General features: G+C 36.5%; 1 protein-coding gene across 2 annotated transcripts; it reads left to right on the top strand.

The window, feature by feature from the left end:
• The first annotated feature begins 1,870 nt into the window (after positions 1–1,870).
• On the top strand, positions 1,871–19,841 carry LOC110683647 (protein STRUBBELIG-RECEPTOR FAMILY 3-like). Of its 2 annotated transcripts, none has more exons than XM_021860041.1 (17): positions 1,871–2,551; positions 2,958–3,162; positions 8,119–8,248; positions 8,343–8,414; positions 8,776–8,841; positions 8,914–8,985; positions 9,079–9,150; positions 9,229–9,300; positions 9,382–9,447; positions 9,567–9,632; positions 10,156–10,661; positions 10,765–11,222; positions 11,936–12,207; positions 13,403–13,541; positions 17,149–17,285; positions 17,376–17,532; positions 19,181–19,841. In XM_021860041.1, the coding sequence occupies exons 2-17, from the start codon at positions 3,042–3,044 to the stop codon at positions 19,280–19,282; spliced, it is 2,508 nt and encodes an 835-aa protein (XP_021715733.1). In that variant the 5' UTR covers positions 1,871–2,551; positions 2,958–3,041; the 3' UTR covers positions 19,283–19,841. The 2 variants fall into 2 exon arrangements, with proteins under 2 accessions (XP_021715733.1, XP_021715740.1); XM_021860048.1 differs by having other exon boundaries at positions 1,874–2,551; positions 10,789–11,222.
• The last annotated feature ends 538 nt before the right edge of the window (positions 19,842–20,379 follow it).

A 20,379-nucleotide genomic window follows, 5' to 3' on the forward strand; every position in this document is an offset into this window, starting at 1 on the left:
AATAATAATAACAATAAAAGAGCATGATCCTTACTTTGAATCTGTTTGCTTGCAATCTGTTTGCTTGCAACTACAAAATAATAAACGAGTTAGTAACTTCAAGGAAATAATAAAACAATAATTAAATTAAATTAAATTAAACTAAAGTTGATTTTGGGGCCAAACCCTCAAACGATTCTACCTTTCACGCCTTGGCTTAAGGACAGAACCTCGAGTAAAATATGGACTCCTTTGAGTGCTTGAAGAAGGAATTTTGAAGTGAAAAGGGTAGGCTAGTGTTTAGGTTAATAGCATAGAGGAGAGAAAATAAGAATAATAAAATTCTGGTTGCCCCGTACATCAGAAATGAGGGGGTATTTATAGGGAAATGTGCGGAGGGAGCACACGGAACCCTAAAATGATAAAAACCCTAAAAAAAGTATCCCGTGACACGGTCAGACTGTACCGTGACACGGTTAGACAATACCGTCAGACGGTACACATTCCCGTGACACGGTACAGTTTTGGAGTGACGCGGGAAATTTTCAGAAAACGGAACGGAAAACGCGTTAAGGGTTTACGCGGAAAGGACACGGAACTTCCCGTGTCACGGTAGACCTCCCGTGTCACGGGAAGTCCCACCGTCAGACGGGAATGGTTCCCGTGACACGGTCAGGCTGTACCGTGACACGGTTAGTTCTAGTCCATTTTTCCGTCTAAATTCATTTTTAACCCTAATTTCTTTCGGCTTTTTAAGTGCCGATTGATAATTTCGGGCTTTTTCCTGACTTTTATTATTCGGGCTAAAATAAGAAAATAATGAAATAAAATAAATAAAATATTTGGGCCAAAAATAAATAATAAAATAATAAAATAAAAAGGTTTAGGCTTAAAATTAATTAAAACTATGCTTTTACCAAACATCAAGACTAATCCATGGACCTTTCAAAGGTATGAATTTAATAAAATACGATTTTTTAAGCACTCTCGGGATTAAATACTAAACTCGACCAATAGAGGCGGTGAAAGGTTATTTATCATCGGGTTTGGTTTTGGGGAGACATTTTTAGGTGTCTACACCTACCAATAATGGCGGTTAAAGGTGTTCATCAACGGGTTTGGTTTTGGGGAGACATTTTTAGGTGTTTACAGTGGTAATAAGAGGGGCCCCCCCTTAAACGGCGCCATTTTGATGGGCGTTAGAACGGTCGCACATTCCACACTCAATCAAACACATTTGTTAGCAAACACCTTACAAACCAAGCATAATGATAAGTAAGAGTTCGGTCCACAAGGAACGGGATATGATTGCTAAAGATCTTAACACTTAAGCTAATTCGAAGTCTATGGTCAATTGGGGTTCGTCAAGTAGACAAACAAACTATGATTCTTTATTAATTTCACAATTTATTAGATGCTGATTAAATTATTCGTACATATTACACACAAATAAGCTAAATAATACTGTTAAAATCGTAAATAATATTTAAATTGTGCATCGCACGAGCCTAATATAGTAAATAAACATTTATTACACCGTTTTACTCGTCAATCATCGATCAATTCTCAACTTATTACTAAAAAAAAAGTATATTACTAACGATAAATACAAGTAAATATGTAAGATATACAAAATTTGTTTATCACATGACAATTTTGTAAATAAATCAATAACTTTTTCAATAAAAGCGGATCCACAATAATGGTGACTGGATAAAATTGTTGATTTATTTACCAAAATATCATGTCGCAAAAATTAATTAGGACTTCCTCTGTTATTAAATATAGATTTATTTACCAAAATACCATGTCGCAGAAATTAATTAGGACTTCCTCTGTTATTAAATATTTATATGCAGCCATTATTACCCATAATATAATCGTTCAACAAACCCCCTTGAAATTGCATGGGAAATTTAAGAGGGTGTAGTCACTTCAAAAAAAAAAAAAAAAAAAGTTTTTATACGTCAAACTTTCAAAACAGAATTATATTTTATTTGTTTGTTTCTAAAAGCTGTCTATCCATTTCCTTAGCGTACACAGCTTACTCAACAAAATAAAGTAAGATAAAGATACTACAATTGGTACTCTGGTCTACAGTCTACTCTACTATTCATTTTTTTACACATAATCCAGTTCAACACCCAATAAAAAACCTAGAAATAATTACATTAAAAAAAAAAAAGATAATCCCAAAAAAAAAAAAAAAAAAAAAAAAGATGATGAAAAAAATGGTGCTTTGCTTTGGCAAATTTGATGCAGCAGAGAGTTTCAGAGCAGCTTCTCTTTCACTTTCTTTGTTTATTTGTTGATTCTCTCTCTAAATTCTCACCTTTCACTCTTTCTCTCTCTAACTTTCTAACCCTTTTACTTTCTTTCCAGCTCTTTTCAAGCTATCAACTAAGCTTTCTCTTTCATTCTGCCGTTTTTTCTTTCTCTTACTTTCTCTCTCTTCATTGATGCACTCATTTCATAGCTTTCAGCTATTATTTCAGTTAGACAGGGAAAACAACATACCAAAACATTCTCTGGATAGTTGAGAATCTGCATTTTTATCACTGATTTTTACTTGGTATGTCCACTTGATTTGTTTTCTCTCTCTAGAAATTTTTTTATTTTTACTTTCTCTCTCTAGATTATCTTGCTTGTTGTTTGTCTTTTTGATTATTTTGTTGAATTTTTATAATGGTGGGTTTTTTTCCTTTTGAATTTTTGAAGGTGGGGTTGGTTTATTTTGATTGTTTGTATATTGTACGGTTTGATCTGTATTTTCTGTAACAATTTTTGGAGTGTGTCAATTTGAAAATATAAGAGAATTACTAAAATAATTTTCTGGGGTTGTTGAATTTGATAATCTATTGATAAATTTAGGTGTATTAGTTTGATGCTTTATCAAGATAACGTTAGAATTTAATTTGCTGGAATTATGACAGTTGAGGCAGTATTTTTATGCTTATTGTGTTACCTTGAATTTACAGATTAAAAGTTGGTGCTGCGTTTTAGTTAGATTCGTAGATTTGAGAGATTGAAGTGGGTTATCAAAGAGGTTGAGCATTGGATGAATGGGTTGGAAGATACGTATGAAGAACTGCCCAGGTGTAAAGATCTGGGTTGAAGTTTGTTTTGTTTTCGTGTTCGTTTTTTTGCTGCATTTTGCAAATGGGTCAACAAATCCCACTGATGGTAAGTGTTATCCTCGCAATTTAGTTCATCTATCAATTTCGATGGTTTTCTTGGCGTTTTTCTATGTTGTGAAACCAAGTGCATTGAATTGTTTGGAGTGTATGTTTGTTAATGCTGCTTATAGCATGGGATAAGTTGGTAGGTGGTCAATTTTAATTTGCATTAAAGGGGAACTAAAGTAGTATTCAATTTCGAAAATTCGAACTAAACCAGGGTGCTTCTCTTGTACAAAGTAACATATTGTTCATGGTAATCATTATACTACCTCCGTTTATTTTTATGTGCAACTTTGAGTGATAATACGGTTCACGAGGCAAAAGATTGAAGAGTAAATATTAGGAGAAGTTAGTGGGTTTAATTAAAAAGCAAGGAGAGAGAAAGTGTGGACCACACTTTTTGTTTGTGGTGGGAAAGTTTGGCAGAAAAAACCAAAGCATAATTTCCCACCCAAAACCCACCGAAAATTTGGGGTGAAATTTTACTTTCCCCCTCCTTTTTTAAAAATTTCATACCAAAGTCAAATTTTCCCAAAAAATTTAGGAGGCTATAAATACAGCCATGCCCCCATTTAATGTCACCATTCATTCAAGCATTTAAGGAGGGAATAAATCATCCTCCATTGTCAGGCATTAATTACAATCAACATTGTTTAAAGGTGGGTGAAACATTCCACCAAAAACACAGTTTCATCCACAAAAGCTTATCAAATCCTAGGTTAGAATAATTACACACTAACTACTCCTTAAAACTTTACAAAAAACAGGGGTGCTCTGTTGTCCTTCATGCACAGGTGGGTGTAGTCTTCATCTTCAACCCACACAACTCAGCAGGGCCCTGACTTCATCCTCCCTGTGCTGGAAAAGAGGAATGGCAGAAATTGATGACTCTGTTTTTTTTGATATTGAACACATTCTCAATGAAGAAGAGCTAGCAGAGCTGTGGTTCGAGGAAGAAGAAGAAATGCAGGATGCAGGAATATGGGAGTACAACTCAGAAGATGAAATGCAGGATGGCAACCAAGAAGAACAGCAACAGCAGCCACAGACAGAAACTAATGTTCTCAACACACAAATGCAACAGCAAGGTCATGAAGGGACTGGTCTTGTATGCAGAAAACAATTAACTTTGCAGCAAAGAAGAAAGATGATTGTTGATGCAATTTTGCTGAAAATGAGCAATGGGACTTTACCAAGGGGTCACATGAAGCAATTAGCATCTGAATTTAATGTCCACAAATCAACAATCACAAGAATCTTTTCAGACATAAAAAAACAGCTGGCAACAGGGGACTTGATTGATGTCAGGACCAAAAAATTTGGCAAAACAGGGAGAAAGCCAATGGAGATTTCTGATGAAACTCTCCAGTCAGTCCCATTACATTTAAGGCAGACAGAAAGAAGCTATGCAGGAGCATTGAAGATCAGTCTAACTACAGTTCACAATTTGAAGAAAAGAGGCAGGCTAAGAACACACACATGCTGCAACAAACCATTGCTCACATCAGACCACAAGGTTGCCAGACTAAGATGGATTTTGTCACATATAAATCCAATTACAGGGAATGAGGACCCCACATTTGTTGACATGAGGAATGTCATACACTGTGATGAAAAGTGGTTCTACTTGAACCCTGACAAAAGGAGGTTCTACCTACTGCCATGTGAGGAGGATCCCTATATGGCAGTTCAGTCAAGAAGATTCAAACTAAAGGCAATGTTCATGGCAATCATAGGGAAGCCATTATATGGCATAAATGGGGAACTTTTACATGATGGAAAGTATGGCATCTTTCCATTCACTGTCCAGCAAGTAGCACAGAAAGCAAGCAAGAAAAGACCAAGAGGGACCATGGAAACCAAGGCACTCCAGAACATAAACAGAGAAGTAATCAGAGAGATGCTGCTAACAAAGGTTATTCCAGCAATCATATCAAAGTGGCCTGAAGGTCTGCCCAAGGATGTGGTCATCCAATGGGACAATGCAAGGCCACACCAAGTTCCTACAGATGATGAGTTTGTGGCAGCAACAACAGCTAATGGCTTTAACATTCAATTTGTTTTCCAGCCAGCACAGTCTCCTGATTTGAATGTCCTTGACTTAGGGCTATTTAGGTCTATACAATCATTGCAATATCAGTCTTTTCCTAGGGACTTAGAGGAGCTAATTCAAAAGGTCAAACAGTCTTATGACACTTTCAACCCTCATGTAAACAAGTACATCTGGGTTACATTGCAAAAGTGTATGATTAAGATACTCAAGGCAGAAGGTGGTAACAAGTACAAAATACCACATATGAACAAAAAAAAGCTGGAAAACCTAGGTAGTCTTCCAGATTTGGTAGAGGTTCAGAAAGAGGATGTATTGGAGGCTGTGGAGTACCTAAACACCATGTTTAGGCCAGCAAATCAAGGCACTCAAGAAGACACAGAAGATTTGGAGGTGGATGCAGATTAGGGGAGTCTTTACAACAACCAGACAACACATGGACTGCCACACATAACCACTTATCATAGTAAGTTTTATTGGTTTTTTTTTTCCCAAAAACATTTTGAGCAATCCAGTGGTTAGGTGTATTTTGTTGATTACAATTACCCAAACAAGTCAGGCAGTCTGAAGTATAGTCATTAGATTATCATACATATGGTCTTTTGTAAAGTTTTATGTACTAGTATTTTGTACCCACATTTTTAGTTGATTATGAATGACAAAGATAAACAATTTATGTGGGCACTAAATCCATCAGAGGGTTATAATGTTGAATACTACACATATGCACAAGGGTACCTCAACAACAACAACAACTTTCATGTTGATGGAGCAAATCACCTGTGCATATTGAAATTCATTGGAGTCCCTTCATCATGTGGATATGGGTAAGCTAAATAGCATATCAAAGTAGGGGACTCTTTAATAAACAAGAAACAGAAGGCAACATCATGGGACTCCTTTTAAGGGACTGACTAGGCAACAATGAACATGCACAAGACACCAGCCTCATCATTCATCAATCAAGTCCACACAGCCAGCAATAAAGACAACATGCAACCAGATGTATCAACACACACATGCAACCAGCAATAAATCTCCCAGATGTAACATAACCAACAACCCAACATTACACAGCAAACCCTAGTATCCAGCCTACATCAACACAAACATACAAATAAACCCTAACATTTAACATAATCAACAACCCAACAATAAACAACAACGAGTCAAAGTTACCCATAACAGCAAACCCTTAGCAGCCAGAGTAGATCAACACAACCAACACCCCATCATGAAACCACAACCAGTCAAACAATCCCGCAATAAACAGTGAAACCCTAGTTTCAGCCATAGATCCACCGGCACAAAAATTAGGACTCTTTTAAATTTTAAAAAATTTAAAAAAATTAGGAATAGGAATCGTTACGCAAAGGTCAGTGCTCAGCCTCCTCATCAGAGGACAGCACCACGAGGTCGGACTCCGGCAAATCAGGCAACCCGCGCAAACGCCTCATCGCCACCACCGCAGCCTTCCTCTTTCGCCAAAGCTTCGGAGGAGGCCTGGAAACCTTAGATCCGCGCTTGGGGGTGGGGGAGGGCGCAACACTGACCTCAAAATCGGACTCCAGATCTACATCTTTAACCTGAAAATCAATTTTTTTTTTGGCATGGGACTCGCCTTCACCCTCCTCTTTGTTCGTCTTCTCCCCCTCGTCGATATTTTTCAGGACTTCCCCCAAAGCTTTGAAAGTCGTCGAAGAACAGCAACTAGGGCCTTCCTCAGAGTTGTAAAGGCGGCGAGGAAAATCATTGCCCCTGTTGATGTCGTTAATGAGGGACTTGATGAACCGAGCCTCACTCTGTGAATCTGTGCCAATATAGGCGTCAACAAGTGGATCTAGGTCATGTAACGGAATTGTGAAGTCTGGATGCCTCTCGAAAGGGGAGGGAAAGGGGGAAGACATAATTGTGGGACTCTGAATTCTTCAGGAAAAGGGCGAACGAAACGAAGAAGACGAAGAACAGGAACCCTAGAACACGAAGAACAGGAAAACAAAGAAACTGATCTAGGGTTCTATAGAATTCTCTAGATCAGTTTAGAAAAGGTGGTTGGGAAGATGTAGAGTTGTGTCGGTTGGGGGGTAAATTGGAGGGAGTAATTAGGTTAGGTTAATTTAGGTGTGTTAAATTAAGTTAGGGTTTTGGATAATGAGGGGTAAAAGTAAGATGATTAAATTTTTTAAGTGGGGGTAATATAGTAAATTCAAGGGTTTTTATTTACCAAAAACAGAATGAAAAAGGAAAGTTGCACATAATAGTGAACGGACTAAAATGGCAAAAGTTGCACATAAAAATAAACGGAGGTAGTATTTGGTTCCACAGGACTAATTCCCTAAGGTGTATATGTGTAATTGAATTTTATCAACTTTCCTAAGGAATTCACTCAACTTTTTTTTTCTTTTTTAATTTATTAATTTTCTTATACCACAATTGTTCATAAAATAGTTCGATATTGTCCACAGAATAGCTTAAAAAGACCAGAAAGATTTTCTTCTAGATTTCCTGAATGTACGTATGAGGTCCACAACAGCACTAATAAATATTGGCGTGAAAAATGGCATTTGTGGATAATAAAGCTCTATGGCACTGGCTAGTGGCTACTACCTTGGGGTTGAGGTGGTTACCTAGGCTAATCGAGTAAATTGCTCAGTTTGATATCTTTTCTTTGTCCTGTAAGCTTTCTACTAGATAGTTTATTGAGGTGTACATTGTGCTATGCATTGCAGTATTATGCTCATCAACAATCATAAATTTCTGCAAGTATATATTGTCCTGATGTCTGCTGCTTTTTTTCTTTTTTGATGTAATATTTGAATTCTAATGTCTATGCATTTGAGTCTTTATTTTGAATGCTGAATGAATGTGAATGTGTCTAATTTAAAGTTACAATATGTTGTTTCAACATAGTTGCTGCAATTAACAGCTTATATGCTGCTTTGGGTTCTCCAAATCTCCCTGGATGGGTTGCTGCTGCGGGAGATCCATGTGGTGATGCTTGGCAAGGCGTCCAGTGTGATGCTTCAAACATAAATTCAATGTAAAAACAATTCTTCTTTGCTCCAAATATACATTATATAAAGAATGTCGCCTCCTCAGTTTTGGTAATTGTACTCTGAATATCTTCTTTACAGAAGTCTTGTTGGAGCCGATTTGGGTGGTGAATTGGGTGACAGCATAGGATTATTCACATCTATTAAATCAATGTAAGATCTCTCTCTTTGTTGTATGGACATGTAACTTGATCCTGTTAAAGACTCCATGTTCGTTTCTAGGTGATTTTAAAAAAAAATTCCAAGTCTTGGAGTAATTTTTGCCGAGCTTTCATTTCCACAAGTTGCATAAAATAATCATCCTGTTTACCAAATACCAATAGTTATTTGTAGAATTTTCCAAATATTTGTGAGCTTCGTCTTTTGTTTCTTATGCTTTCGTGATAAAATATGATCGGTGTCTCCTCAAATTTGAACTGCATATGTTCCAAATATTGCCATTTTGCTGTGTTGTGTTAAGTTGTATCTTTTTTTTTGAGCTGCTCATGCCATGATAGCTACTTTTCTTTTACAGTGATCTGAGCAACAATCATATTGGTGGAAGTGTTCCTTCCAGTTTGCCAGCTTCCTTGGTCACATTGTAAGTGCACATCAAAATATCTTAAATACGTACCGTGTGATGCAAAATAACTGATAGTCTTTACCTTGCCAGTTTACTTTCAAGTAATAATCTAACTGGAAAGATCCCGAGCACTATATCCGCTCTTCCTGCTCTTGCTACATTGTAAGCTCTTTTTATTACTCCTTTTTTGTTTGGGAATTTTATACTCTCCTGGAGGTATCTTTATCGATTTGCTTAGAATATTATGTTTTATAGGAAACTTAATGCCAACCATCTTACTGGAGAACTACCAGATGGCTTTCAATCTCCTTCAGCTTTGACCAGCATGTAAATAATCTGATTCGACTAGCTTTTAATTCCACTCTTGCAATCATGATTGAGGATTGAAATGCTTTTTTTCTACAGAGATTTGGGTCAAAATAGTTTGAGTGGAGAGCTGCCTCCTTCGATGGAGAATTTATCTTCTCTGGTTAGCCTGTGAGTTCTCCCTCTCCTTTAAGCTCTAAATTCATTATTCATCTGCAATTTTATGTGGTGAAACCAGCTCTGTTTATGCAGGCACTTGCAAGACAATCAGCTGTCCGGGACACTTGATGTTCTTCAGGATCTTCCCCTGCAAGATTTGTACTCTTCTATTTACTCTCTTTGAAACAAAATTTAACATGAATACTTCCTCTTCGTTTCAAATTTCTAATTTGCTTTGTTGATAGTTGACTCGATCATTTTTTTCCCTCTTTGATTAGGGATATAGCAAACAACCAATTCTCTGGACCTATACCTGACAAGTTGTTGAGTATTCCAAGCTTCAAGTGAGAGCTCTATTGCTAGTATTTTCTGTTTAGCAATTTTTTTTTCTTGTATTTACAATTTTTTTTTTTTCATCTATGTTGGCTATGTTGGTGTATCTTGCAAATGTTGTGGTAGCATAACATGCTATGTAGTATACAGCTAAAGTCACCATTGAGTTTGAGTTCTGCTATCTTTTTTTGTAGTAAGATTGTTGCTCAAAAATTTGAAAGTCTATAGATGATAAGTTTTGAAAAATGTGAATCTTTCTTAGTGATGGGCCTCACTACTTTATAGGACTGTCGTCCCTTTTGTGATGAAGTACTGAAAAGACCACTCTATGTGAAATAGTGAATAGCATGTTAACCTCTTTTATTTAATTTTTCAGTCAATAATTAGCATCTCTTGTTCGTTCACTATTTATAGCAGATCGTGACTATTTTTGCAATGATATATTATGGTAATCTATAACACAGCAAGTATTTTCCACTCATGTATACTAGGACTTTCTCGCCTAATCATGCTAGTGTTATACTATTTATGCAGGAGGGATGGGAATCTTTTTAACACCTCTGTCTCTCCAGCGTCATCACCAACAGCTTCCCCTGTGACGCCTTCACCTTTTTTTCCAGGGGCACCAACTCAGGCCCCACCTCGTTCAGGCACAACATCTCCCAGTTCTGGCACAACTTCCTCCAATTCTAGCACTTCTCCCGGCTCTGGCATTATTTCTTCCAACCCTAGCTCAACTTCTGGTTCTGGACAGAGGCCTGGAACTCGCACAGCTCCATCGTCTACTCATGAGGATCCAAATACTGAAAAGAAAACACAGGCCTCAAAAACGAAAAGGATTGTTGGGATATCAATTGCTTCGGTGATTGGGTTTATTATTATGGTTTTGGCACTTTTACTGTGCTTGCCATGGTGTTTTAGCAGAAGTAAAGACTATTTTCGAACTACAAAGAGACATGAAATCCGACCATATATGGGTCCAAGAGATTACCCTCACAACAATCCCCCATCACGTCTACCTTACAATCAGCCTGAGAAAGGTAAGCCTACATTTGTTGAATGTTTCTATCTATCTATTATCTTAGAGAATGACATACTGCTCTAATTGAGTTGCTAGCTACAATGTTGCATTACTCTTATCAGCGAATTCTGAAATTATGTGGTCAGCTCCAAAAGATGCTGTTGTGGAAATTAAAGATGGGCCGCGAGCAGAAGTTAGGACTACTGCTGCAATTGCAAAACAGCGTAGTGAAGAGGGACTTTATTCTCAAAGATCTACAGTCCCGGTAAGGAAGCTTGACAGTGATATGAGCTTTAGTGACATTGATTTTATGATCAATCCCCCACCACCTCCGCCTCCTCCTCCACCACCACCACCACCACCACCTCTTCCATTTTCCACTGAGAGACTTATTGTGAAACCCATCACGCCAACAGGATCTGTTGCTGCAAAGACTTCCTCTAGGCCTCTTCCCATGACATCAGTGAAATCTTTCACAATTGCTTCACTTCAGCAGTATACTAACAGCTTTTCGCAAGATAATCTCTTAGGAAATGGCATGCTAGGAACTGTATATCGGGCAGAGCTCCCTAATGGAAAGGTATGATTTTCTACTATGAGCTAAGTAGCGTTTATATTTTTTATGCTCTAGATTTTATCTTGGAAATTGGAAGTCTGAAGAAGGGCCTTTGCTCTGATTTTCTGTTAACAATGGTCATATTACTAGTCTAGCTTTTGTTTTGAGTCTTAACTCTCTTTGTTATATATTGAGTGCATGACTTGGTGTGAATACTAGTTGTGAGTCTTGTGACAGATTATGATAGACTGTAGGTGGAATAAGTTTCATACCTGATGTTGCATTGTAATGTACAAAATCTGTTATATCATGTCAGTCCATCTATGATGATGGCTTAGTCTTAAGAGAATCTTTGAGGATGGATTGAGCTAGTAAATGCAGCAAAACTAGTTGGCTATTTTATAGGTACATGCATGTGCTTGTATGTATTGTGGAGCTTGTGGAGGGTTATGGGAGGGTTTACCATGTATGTCTGTGAGCAGTGGCAGAGCCACATTGAAGCAAGTGGGTTTAATTGAACCGACTTTGAGTAAAATCATTTTTCTTTGTGTGAACATATGTGTCAATACTTAAACAATCAACCAAACAAACCTACTTGATAATATTTGAACCAACTTATCAATATATCTGGCCTGCCACGGCTGTGAGATGGGTGGGACGGTGGTGCTCAGTTAATCAGCTTGTCTAAATTTCTCATACAAATATTTTTAACGTGGTATCTGTGGTTTGATATGCAGCTATTGGCAGTCAAGAAACTTGACAAGGGTGTCTCTAGTCGTCTGAAAGACCACGAATTTCTTGAGCTTGTAAATAACATTGATAAAATTCGACATGTAAATGTTGTGGAACTGGTGGGCTACTGTTCAGAGCACAGTCAGCGGCTCTTGATTTACGAGTATTGTAGTAATGGGTCTCTACAGGATGCACTGCACTCAGATGATGAATACATGAAGAAGCTTTCTTGGAACATTCGCATGCAGATGGCACTCGGAGCTGCAAGAGCACTGGAGTAAGTCGATTTTTCTCTGCAATTGGCTATATATGGTCTCAAATTTTTGGATTTATTGGTCATAATTATAATGCAGCATTTAGGCAAATACTCCCTTCTTCCCTTACATTTTTTTGCCGAATTTGCTTATTTTGCGGTCACCAAAAACATACCATTAATAATGTCTTCAAAATTTGTGTACACCCGGTTTACAACAATATTAGAGTACATTGAACAAAATTGGGTAACTTTTAGCCAATTTGGGGTAACATTAAACCTACTTTGGGGTATTCTCAAATCTGATATGATTTTAATATACAGGCCATGGGATAAAATCTATTGATGTAGTATACTTACCTTCACACACTAAGATTTGATTTTTACTCCTTTAAAGAGAAAAATTATATTTCGTATCAATAAACATTGGCAACTTTTATTGAAATTGAGGTAACCTTTGATCACTTTATAATAACTTTATAACCAATATGCAATAATTATTGGATCTTGCTAACAAGCATCCCGTGGCTTTTGATAACCAATTAATACTCCCTCTGTCCCACATTATAGTTCCTATTTTCCTATTTTGGAGTCCCAAAATGTTGTTTTTGTTTATAATTTTTGATATTATGTAAATATCATTGTACCCTTCATTTTTTTTTTACTTTATTCATTGTACATCCTAAATACTCTTGAATTTTCCACTTTCTCTCACTAACTTTTGTCTATAATTGTACTTTTTCACTTTTTAATGTACTTTATCCACTTTCTCCTCCTATTTTTTAAATTACGTGAAAAAATACAAATAAGAATTATAAACTGGGATGGAGGTAGTATATTACTTAAAATAGTATTAAGTTCGGAATGCATGACAAAATCACTAGTCAATCGGTGTAATTAATGTTAATTGTACTTTAATATTTCCGCATTTAGTTCTCTTACCTAACGCCCTCGGGGAGCTCGTTAGCTCTTTCCATAATTATTTACCACAATATTTTCCCCGGTACAAGAAAAATATCTTTGATTATGTATCATTTTGCGGCTCTTGATTTACGTATTATACACAAAATCATCACTTTGCTTTGGTGTGATAATTGAAGCTTTATTTTGTAGGGTTTATCTGAGCCCTTCTTTTAGTATCCACTTTGGAGCATTCTCCATGTTTGGTTATGGATGATTCTTCTTCTTCTTCTTATTATTATTATTATTATTAATCCAGGTATCTGCATGAGGTCTGTGAACCACCTGTTGTACACAGAAACTTCAAATCTGGAAACCTTCTTCTTGATGATGAACTGCAAGTGCGGGTCTCTGATTGTGGCTTGGCAACTTTGATAGCATCTGGTTCTGTTAGCCAGGTAAGAAAATACAGTGAAAATCATCTACATTATTCATATGGGCATTTTGCTTTTGGTTATGTGATTAAGAATCCCTCCTCTATTGATGATTGTAAACTAGACCATGATATTCACATCCTTGTAAAAACCTTTCAAAGATGCTTGAGGACATTTTTCTGCTTCTTGCAGAGCTTAGTCTATACTACCTCCGTTTTTTTTAGTTGACACGTTTTGGCTTTAGCACTATTCACACCTCTCTTTGACCGTGTTTTGTGATTTAAATGAAAAATAATCAAGTGGGGTCTTATTAGATTTGTCGTGGGATATATTTTCAAAATATCAACTTTTTATAATTTTTGCTTTTCGGTAATTTAATATATCAACAATTGAAGTTGTGCATTGGCAAACGTGGCTAAAGAAACTTGTCAACTAAAAAGAAACAGAGAAAGTATAATTTATGGATGGGCAATATTGTTAGAATCTTTGTTTTTTGTTAACTTCCATAAGAAATTGCAATGTTGTATGCTCAATCCTTTCAAAAACTCCCTTTGCCACCTTGAATTTTTGTAAAAGGAAGCCAACTTCTTTTACATCAAATTTGAACTAGCTGTCATCTATGTGGTGTAACAAAATTTTAATTTATCCAAGTTAAGTTTCATGGCTCTTATCTATTGAGAATAAGACTGTATGACTTTATGTTGAAAGTGCTGAGTATAGTATGAGTTGTTAATCGTCCCATTTGATAATGTTATAAAAGAAGGATTCTTGTGGCCGATGGCAATTGGTTTTGTAAGAACCTTGTTATGAATATTTTTTTCTTGGGAAATTTCTATGTGGTGTAACCAAATTTTAATTTCCCAAGTTATGTTTAATGGCTCTTATCTATTGTCCATGAGAATAAGACTGTATGTAGAAAGGGCTAAATATAGTTTGAGTTGTTAATTGCGCCATTTGATAATGTTATCTTTATATCTTAATCATTTATACAAGTTGGATTCTTGTGGTCGATGGCAATTGGTGTTGTAAGAACCTCGTTATGAATTTTTTTTTTCTTGGGAAATTATTGAGGGATTTGATGTTGGCTTTGGAAAACATAACTTTGGGGTGCATTTGGCCAGTTGCTGCAGTTTATATTTAATTTCTTGTGCAAATGGACATATTAGTTCCGTTTTTGGGGTATGGAAGAGCTAATCTCTATTGCCTGTGTGCACACTATGAAACAAAAGGAAAGAGACTGAAATTCTGGAGCTAGTATATTAAGAATTGAAGATTTCCAACCACCAAAACAATCTCTAATGAATACTATTTAGGAAAGAAACCCATCTATGAAGGGACCCTTAAGAACTGTCAGATCATAGAATAAAAGTCTTTCATGTCCATGTTTCTATTGAATTTACTCTTGAAGTGGATTCTAAAATGTTAGTTAGTCTTCAAAAATCATAAATTATCACTAGAAGCTAGCTATTCATAGCTATGTAACCGTCATAAAGAAGAAACGAGAGAGTTTATTTGGATAGGGAGGCGGCACAGGCAATGGTGTTAAGTAGTGGTGGTCATTTGTATCTGGTTCTCCAGTTTCTCCCCTCTGCAGTTGTTGGTCTCTAGGCTCAGCCATGCTATTGTGCATCGACACATATGCCCTTTTTTTCATCTTTGCATCCCTTTGTGTTCACAATTCATAGTCAAAGAACTTGACCATGGACCATAATGGATATTCTTCAACATTGTCTACTGGACCTTGATTCTTCAACATTGTCTAGTGGTGGTCATTTGTATCTGGTTCTCCAGTTTCTCCCCTCTGCAGCTGTTGGTCTCTAGGCTCAGCCATGCTATTGTGCATGGATATTTATGCCCTTTTTTTCATCTTTGCATCCCTTTGTGTTCACAATTCATAGTCAAAGAACTTGACCAGGACCATAATGGAAATTCTTCAACATTGTCTACTGGACCTGGATTCTCATACGCTCTTGTTTCTGCTCCTTTCTCCAACATAGAAAGCTTTCACTTCCATGGACACTCCTCTGTAGCTGCCCACACCATGCTTTATAAATTGTTATCACAACCGGCCAACCGGGGGGGGGGGTGTAAGTGAGTGGATGGCGGAAATCTAGTTCATTTTCTTTCCTGCTGAACCATTTATTTTTTGGAAATTTGTTAGAAAAACCTTTTAAAGCAACTTATTTGTTAGGAAAAACCTTACAAAATTTTTTTGGCAATTGAAAACCTTATTGTAAATTTTTTTTGTTGAAGACAAGCAAGGACCTCTAATTCACTTAAGTAATCTCTAATTTCTCTAAATTTTTCTTATTACCCTATAGGCTATAACTTTCACTTAACTATTTAATAATTAAATTAAAAAAAAAAACAATAAAAAACCACCAGCCAGCCTACCACCTCCTCCCTTTCCCTCTCCCGTGGCAGCAGACCCCCTTCCCCTTCCGAGCTGCTGCTCCTCCACCGGCTGGCCCCTCTCCCTTTCCCCCTCACTCCTGCTCTAACCAGTAACCACCCACCCCCAATTCAAAATTACAAACCCAGAAATTTAAAACAACCAAACCTAAAAATAACTGAAGCGAGGTGTTATGGCAGAAGGAGATCACATTCCAAATAATAAAGGCGGCAACAATGGTGGAAAGAGAAAGCGATGCAAGGAGTATTTTTAATTTCAGTGAGGGTAAAAAGGAAAGTCCAAAACCAATTATAATCAGAAAGTTTAGAATAAAAATGGAAGTTCTTGGGATTGAAATTATGAAATGTAATAATGTGTAGTTGCATCTAAAGAGGAAGAACAGGAGTTGACAATCATCACTATTACAGCCTTTCTCTCTCTTTAATTTTTCTATTTTTTTTGGCATTTTTGGGTGTTATTTTTGTTCCTGGGTACTTTGTTTTCTGGAAAACTGCCAGTGGTTTTCAGTAGGACTGTCGGTGTTAGGGTTCTGAGACGCGTGGGTGGTCGCGGCAAGGGTAAAGGGGAAAGGGAGTGAGGTCGGTTAGGTGGTGGAGGTTGGCCACCAAGGGTGGGAGGGTTCTAGGTGGCGGCTCGGATGGGGGAGAGGGGCTGCTGCCACGAGAAGGGATGGCTGGCTAGTGGTGGCTGGTGGGTGGGGGGGTGGTTTTTGTTTTGTTTTTTTTTTTAAATTTATAAAAAATTTAATTAATAAATAGTTAAGTGTGAGTTATGGGTAATTAGAAGAAATAATGGGAAATTAGAGGTTTATTGAGTGAATTAGTGGTCTTGGCTGTCTTCAACAAAAAAATTTTACAATCTAGTTTCAAGTTGCCAAATTTATTTATTTATTTTTTTTTCAGGTTTAATTTGTATTTTGTTTTCTCTCTTTGACTTTTGTGGGGAATTTTCGCATCAAGTAGCCAATCTTCTCTTTATTACTCCACATGATATTTAGAGGGGAGTATATTTTGTATCCTCTTTATCTTAAACTTTATAAAGATGCACTAGGTTGTTATTTATTGAATAAGCACTGGTAAAATTTTGGTTTTTTAAATATAGAAGTCTTTGTAAGAAGACACATCGTTTATTTTGATTGGCTTTTAAGAAAGAACTTCTACAGTATAAAATATGGAATTTACTTTGGTCTTGTACTCAACTGCTTTTGTTTACTTTCAGTTGTCAGGACACTTGTTATCAGCTTATGGTTATGGTGCTCCAGAATTCGAGTCAGGAATTTATACTTCCCAAAGTGATGTTTACAGCTTTGGAGTGGTTATGTTAGAACTATTGACAGGTCGAATGTCTTATGACAGGTAAGAGAAGCCATTGCTCCAAAACATAGTTTAATTCACATAGCTGTTTTTCTGTAAAAATATAGTGTTTAATGAAAAAATCATCTCCAGGACACGGGTTCGTGGGGAACAATTTTTGGTGAGGTGGGCAGTTCCTCAGCTACATGATATTGATGCTTTGCAGAGAATGGTTGATCCTTCTCTGAATAGGCAGTATCCAGCTAAATCCTTATCACACTTTGCTGACATTATTTCACGCTGTGTTCAGGTGACTAAGATTCCTTGGCCTTGCTCATAAGTTCAAGTTGTTAGCTCTTTTTATTTAGTTTTTTTTTATTTATTTTATTTTATTTTTAAGCAAGAGTCAGGATAAGCATTCTTTCTACGTATCATATCCTGATATGTGTAAAGCAAATTGTTAGAATCTGCCCGTTGAATTTTGAAAAAAAGTGTTTGCGAGCATTTACAGTTCAAATATGTATATATTGACTGCACATACAAATACACGGCATACACCATGATCAGTTTTAGCTATATCATGTTCCATATAACCCTCACACCCCCTTCCCCCCCCCCCCAAAAAAAAAAAAAAAAAAAAAAAAAAAAAAAAAAAACCACAATACTCGGTATCACCAACACACAAAAGGAAGAAAATTTAATTAACAGACATCTTAGTGTAAGATTATAGCCTCGTTTTCTGTTTTACTTCGTACATAATATATCAATTGAAAGAATATGTTGGTAAATGGAGAGTTGAGATTCAATTCGATTTAATGATTAATAGTCAATTGTAATGTTGAAGGTCTTTGCATTGATAAAAAAATCTCAATGTTGTGCATGTTTGAGTAATGTTTTTTCACATTCAAAGATAGATCAATGAACTTCCAGTTTATAGGCTACTTATCAACAATTTAGTTTTAGGATGGAACATTTGTTATTAGGTTTCTTTCCCTTGTCAACAAACTGGTATAATAGCTAGGATCAGTTGGGCTGTTTGCTCCGTTTGATTGATGTCATCTTTAGTTGGAGGGCTAAACTCTGTATGGTTTGGGTTCCTTGTCTATCCACTTCCGTTTAAGGTACAATCAGGGGGAGATTGTTAGCTGCAAGTGAGATTATTACCTGTCCCACAATGAAAGGATGAAGCAAATAACTTCCATTTATGACCAAGTGGGGCTACTCCTCCCATTGCCAATTGATTAATTGTTTTAAATTGAAACTTCCCTTGGGCTTAGTTAAGTGCTTCTGTCTTTTGTCGGGATCTTGAGGATAACAAAATTTCAGGTTGCTAGATTTTTATTTTTGATCCCGGAAAGAGTTTTAATCAATCCTAATGATAACTAAAGATTACGTTCTAAACAATAAATTTGGGGTATAAGGCACAAATTTATAATATAACAATGGTAGTAATATATGAATCTGTATGAAAAATAATTGGAGGTTGTCCTCAGATTCTCACTTGGTCCACCATTAAATGAGCATTAGTGGTATGATCTTACTAGGGTGTTGGTATGCAGCCATTCTCAATAAAGCCAGACACGGATTGTATGCCTAGGAGTCCTAGCTCTGCAGACATTTGTGGACATCTGAGCATGAGTGTTTTTTCTATTTAGAAAATTGGGAAATAGTGACAGGGCATCAAGCTGTGGAAGATAATGTATTTCTATGTGATTGAGAATTGTTAAGAGGAATTTAAAGAGAAATTACTACTAATATAGTGTAAAAAAATAAAGTTTCAGTTGTTTGAAGTCAGATAAGACTATTATGAATATCTAACATTGGACCTTTTCAAAGGTCCAATTTAGCTCAAATTAATATTGGTGTAGCTGTACTGCGTGCTTCTTGATTTGATATTATATTTTCGGCTCAGTATCTACTTCTTGCAAGTTGAGAAGTATGAGGTGGTAATTTTGCAGACTCAACCAGAGTTTAGGCCGCTGATGTCTGAAGTCGTGCAAGATCTTCAGCACATGTTACAAAGAGGTTCACCCAGCAAGAGTCTGAACAATGAAGACTAAGCCTACAAGTGACGCCTAGAGAAACTTTGATTATGATGGGAAATGTGCTAAGTTTTGATGTCTAATTGGAGGACATGCAGATTTTTGGAATTGATTTAACTGCAGGATTTCAAGCCAACTGCAACATTAGAAGTACAGATAGTTATCATGAAAACTGCAACTGTACATTCCCCATTAGATGCTGCTCTATTTATTCGATGCAGTGGACTACCTGTTGTGACCCCTGCTGCTATGGTATGCCTTCTTCACATCAATAAATTGCCATATATTCGATGATCAACAAGTTGGCGATCCGAGCAATGCAGTGATCTCATTGTTTAAGATTTGACTGGGTAAAAAGTGTACTTAGCCCAATTTGGATGTTATAAGAATTTGTCCATATTGTATTTTTGTTACTATAGTTTTATAACATACCTTGTTCTTATGTTGCAGATTCATTTGACCCCATTCTTTGAATTTTTGAGTGACATTTGTTGTAAGCATCTATTTGGTGTAGCATCGATCTTAACTACTACTTGAGTTATTTCTATCATAAATAATTATCTACTGTGATTTGCCATATCTGCTTCTTCATATTTCTCTTTACTCATCCCTAAAATCTATATGTAATTAAGAACCCTTAAGGGCTCGGAATTATTTACTGTAATTAAGAACCCTTAAGGGCTCGGATGTAATATTATATCTAGATGTAGGATGGAATTCCTCCTCCGGCCCTCCCCATGAAATCTTTACTAAGTTGTTGAAAAAATTTCCTATGAAGGTAATGCTTATCAAAAGATTTGAACTCGAAAGCAGTAAGATATGATTTTAGGTATCTTATCATCTCAATTACGGATTAATTCTCTTATACTCATCAAGACTTAGGATTATGAAGATAATGCTTATTAAAAGGTTTGAACTCAAGAGCACTAAGAAATATATGGCAATTATGACCATTAGACAAGAAATATATGGCCATGGGTACACTTGGGTACACAATTGAGGATTTACATGAGTTAGGATTGCTACCTATTTTTAGGTGATTGACATGAATAACTTAAGCTAAGGGGAGGTTGTGTCGTTGTGGTGTCCTTTGAAAAGGTCTTAATACTCCTCTT

This window comes from Chenopodium quinoa, unplaced genomic scaffold, assembly GCF_001683475.1.
Source record: "Chenopodium quinoa cultivar QQ74 unplaced genomic scaffold, ASM168347v1, whole genome shotgun sequence".
NCBI classification, from domain to species: domain Eukaryota; kingdom Viridiplantae; phylum Streptophyta; class Magnoliopsida; order Caryophyllales; family Amaranthaceae; genus Chenopodium; species Chenopodium quinoa.